Source organism: Colobus angolensis, unplaced genomic scaffold (assembly GCF_000951035.1).
Source record: "Colobus angolensis palliatus isolate OR3802 unplaced genomic scaffold, Cang.pa_1.0 Scaffold267, whole genome shotgun sequence".
Taxonomy (NCBI): Eukaryota; Metazoa; Chordata; class Mammalia; order Primates; family Cercopithecidae; genus Colobus; species Colobus angolensis.
The window spans coordinates 725,399-729,541 of record NW_012115899.1 but is presented as its reverse complement, the minus strand read 5'-3'; the positions used below and the strand labels follow the sequence as shown (position 1 = coordinate 729,541).

At 53.6% G+C, this 4,143-nt stretch overlaps 1 protein-coding gene across 1 annotated transcript in view; it reads right to left on the bottom strand.

Moving 5' to 3' along the window:
• ITGAE (integrin, alpha E (antigen CD103, human mucosal lymphocyte antigen 1; alpha polypeptide)) overlaps nucleotides 1-4,143 on the bottom strand; it is a 92,905-nt gene that overhangs the window by 27,387 nt on the left and 61,375 nt on the right. The window contains exon 20 of the mRNA XM_011947507.1: nucleotides 3,732-3,805. Coding sequence (XP_011802897.1) covers nucleotides 3,732-3,805 — 74 coding nt within the window. The remainder of the gene's footprint in view (nucleotides 1-3,731; nucleotides 3,806-4,143) is intronic.

Below are 4,143 nucleotides of genomic sequence, written 5' to 3'. Positions count from 1 at the left end.
AGAGTGAAACTCCATCTCAAAAAAAAAAAAAAAAAAAAAAGGCTAATTAAATGCCTGGAGTCTAGCAGCCTCCAAAGAGTTGAGAGAATTGTACCCAAATCCTCTTTCTACCACCAATTCACTGTGACCCTAGGTGAGGTACTCTATGACACAAATTCTTCCACGCCACAATATTTATGGGGCACTGCTTTGCACTGGAGACCAGCGTGCATAAAACATACTGTCCCACCCCCTTTCTTGGCCTCAGCTTCCTACCCACAAAATCATTCAGACCCTTCCCATTAAAAGGCTGTGGTTTAAGACATGAGTCCATGCGGCCTGGAAAAGAGGGACCTGGGGATGTGTGAAAATCTCCTCCAGAATGCTGAGGTATCATGGGGACCCAGAGCGCAGAACCACTCTCAGTAGCTGAGGTCTACAGAAAAACTTATTAGCAATACCAAGAAAACTGTTTTCCATCGGAAATGTCCAAAGATGGAATGTGCAGATCTAGGAAGTAATGTGACGTGTGTTTTGTTCTCATCGTTTGGTTTTGGTTTGGTTTTGATCCCAGCTGAGAAGAGGATGGGTTGATTGGAGGGAGAGACAGGAAGCAAAGACAGAGCCTGCTGTCTCTACCCGAGAGATGATACATGCCTGAAATAAGGAAACAGTAGTGGACGGCTGGACACGGTGGCTCACGCCTGTAATCTCAGCACTTTGGGAGGCGAGCGGGTGGAACACTTGAGGCCAGGAGTTCAAGACCAGCCTGGCTAACCCCGTCTCTACTACAAAACAAAAATTAGCTGAGTGTGGTGGCGGGTGCCTGTAATCCCAGCTACGCGGGAGGCTGAGGCAGGAGAAGCACTTGAAGCCGGGAGGCGGAGGTTGCAGTGAGCCAAGATTGCACCCACTGCACTCCTGCCTGGGTGACAGAGTGAGACCCTGTCTCAAAAAAAGAAAGAAAAAGACAAGAGTAGTGGAGAAGGAAAGAAGTCAGAGGCAGTAAAGCAAACAAAACAAAAAAGAGGCAGGGAGCGGGGACAGAGGAGTCAAGGGCGAGTTCTGAGTTTCTAGCTCAGGTGGCTGAGTGGTGCCATTGACTGAGGGACGTAACACGGGAGGAAGACCCAAGGGTGGAAGAAGATGCATCTAGTCTGGGACATGATAAGAGGGGCATATAGGATAACAAAGCAGAGATGCTGACATGTCAGCTGGATGCACCATCCTAGAGCCCAAGCGTGAGACCTCAGTGTCGTCAGAATATTTAACAGCGTTACCTAATCTGAGGCCTAGGGACCGTCTCAGAGGGCCCGGATGCCAACATTTGTGTATGCACATGTGATCTTCTACCTAGAGTGGCGTGTAGTCTTCACGAGATTCTTTAGGGGATCCATGTCCTCAGAAAGGTCAAAAACCACTGAGGCAGCTGGATGCCGACAACCACACTCACTAGTGTTGTTTTGCTTTGTTTTGTTTTTGGAGACGGAGTCTTGCTCTGCCACCCTGGCTGGCATGCAGTGGCTCGATCTCAGCTCACTGCAAGCTCCGCCTCCCGGGTTCACGCCATTCTCCTGCCTCAGCCTCCCAAACAGCTGGGACTACAGGCGCCCGCCACCACACCTGGCTCATTCTTTGTATTTTCAGTAGAGATGGGGTGTCACCGTGTTAGCCAGGATGGTCTCGAAATCCTGACCTGGTGATCCACCCGCCTTGGCCTCCCAAAGTGCTGGGATTACAGGCGTGAGCCACCGCGCCCGGCTTAGTGTTTTTGAAAGAGCAGCGTTTGCTTGCTGTGTACACTAGGGGGCGATGTAGGGCAAGCCGTGCGTGCTGTATCTGTACTACCCAAGCAGCTGGCTGGGAGGTTGGTTCTTGACTGTAATTAATTCCCTGCTGGAAACAGCTGCGCCTGCTTGTTAGGCCGGATTCCAGAGCATTTGAAAGTCTTCAGCTGGTCCTGCAAATGTCTATGAAAGGGCTGACCAGGACTTGGGGAACCGCGTTCTTCTCATATGGCAACTCCGGCCAGCTGGCCATCAGAATCACAAAACACACACAGCACTAGCTCCAGGGACGGCTTGTTTTGTTCTGTTTTTCCCCCGATCGGAGTCTTGCTCTGTCACCCAGGCTGGAGTGCAGTGGTGCGATCTCAGCTCACTGCACCCTCCGCCTCCCGAGTTTGAGCGATTCTCCTGCCTCAGCCTCCCCAGTAACTGGAATTACAGGCGCGCACCACCACGCCCAGCTAGCTTTTGTATGTTTAGTAGAGACAGGGTTTCACCATGTTGGCCAGGCTGATCTCAAACGCCTGACCTCGTGATCCGCCCACCTCAGCCTCCCAAAGTGCTGGGATGACAGGCGTGAGCCGCCGCACCCGGCCTGGGAGGGCATTTTGAGACCACTGCATGTCCAAACCCAAACGCATGTGCTTGGCGACACCGTCCTTCTGGCATTCAGTGTGGTCCAACAGAACACGTGCAGCGATGGAGACAGGCGGCATCTGGGCTGCCCAACACCACCAGCCACAGGCGGGCACCGAGTCTTTGAAGTGTGGCTATATGACCGAGGGACAAAATGTTTCATTGTGTTTCACTGTAACTCACGTACATGCAAACAGCGGCGTGCGGCCGGTGTGCTGGACAGTGCAGTGCCGCATGCTCGGGCTGTGGGCCTCTTTCCTCCCTGTGCCTCCACTCTGTCAGCACATGCTATGGGCTGTCACTTCAAACCGTTACCCCCGTCATGGCTGGGACCTGGGTCTCAGCCCCCATTGCCTCTCACCTGAGTGGTTACAAAGGGAGCGGGTGCAGTCCCCACGTCCACCTTTGCTCCTACAGTCTCTTCTCAGCTCGGCAGCAAGAAGGATCCTGCCCAGCTGCACGAGCTTGTCACTCCTCTGACTTCCCACCTCACAGCAAAAGCCCTTTTGAGGGCTTAAGAAGCCCCATTGCCTCTTCCCCTCCGTCTCCCTCCGTCATTACTCCCCCGCCCCACTCCACTGCAGCCACTAGGTCCTCACCCTGCCCCCCATCCACCAGGCAGGCTCCCAACCCAGGGTATCTGCAGCTGCTCTTCCCTCAGACACCCACCCACATAGCTCGTTCCCCTGCTTCCTCCAGTGTGTGCCAAAGTGTCACCCTCCCTGACCACCCCATTGAAAACTTCAGCATCAGCCCCCACCCAGCACTCCCTCCCACCTTCCCTGTTTCTTCAACGTTCATCTCATCCACATAGAATTTACCTGCTTACCGTCTTCTCCCCCTGAGAGCACCAGGAGGGCAGGGATTTTTGTCTGTGTTGTCCACAGAGGTATCCCCAGCACCCAGAGTGCTTGGCACAAAGTGGGTGGTCCAGAAATATTTGATGGATTAATTGATTTGGCCAACAGGTGGGCCAGGAAAGAGGTGACCTCTAACTGAGGTAGAGGTTATCCTCGCTGTGAAGAACACTGGGTTCTGAATATAGCATTGTCCAGGATGTCAAGAGACCCAGGTTCAAGTCCACCCAATGGCCTATGCAGGGCCCTTGGTGACTGAGTATGCTTCCTAATCTAGAAAGTGGGAAGACAGAGCTCTGTCTTGCCTCCCTCCTCGGGTAGCTGAGGACATCATGACATCATAAGTGCAGAAGCCGTCTGTGGGCCTCGGGGAGAGGGGGAAGGGGTGTGCCGGGCATCCTGATGAGGATTCCCCAGGCAAGCGTTCGGGAGGAGGTTAATTGAGGAAATCTGACGGCTGCATCCAACTCACTGAGAGACGGTGGTGGCCAACTGTAATTCTGCGACACAAAACAGCTTATTCTTGCAGGCCTTCTCATAGGGCAGCTGTAACCAGACAGAGAGAGTCCCGATCAGCCCAGGCCCCGCCTTCCCCAGCAGCCCTGCCTCTGGCTCTTCTCCTTAGGATGCTTAGGGCTGTGCCTCCTGCTCCCCCTGAGAAGTGCAGTTCCAGGGAGGTGAGGGTGCAGGCTGGGAGTGTCCCCGAAGAACAGGGACTGTGACATTCTTGGGTGACATTCCTGGATCTATCCTATAACATGGGCACACTGTGACCCAGTCCTCTGGCCAAGGTGAAAACTGGGGTGACCTTCACGGAATGTTAGCTGTGCCCATTCCATTGACATCATGCGAATTAAGCAGCAACACACAACTCACGCCTTTGC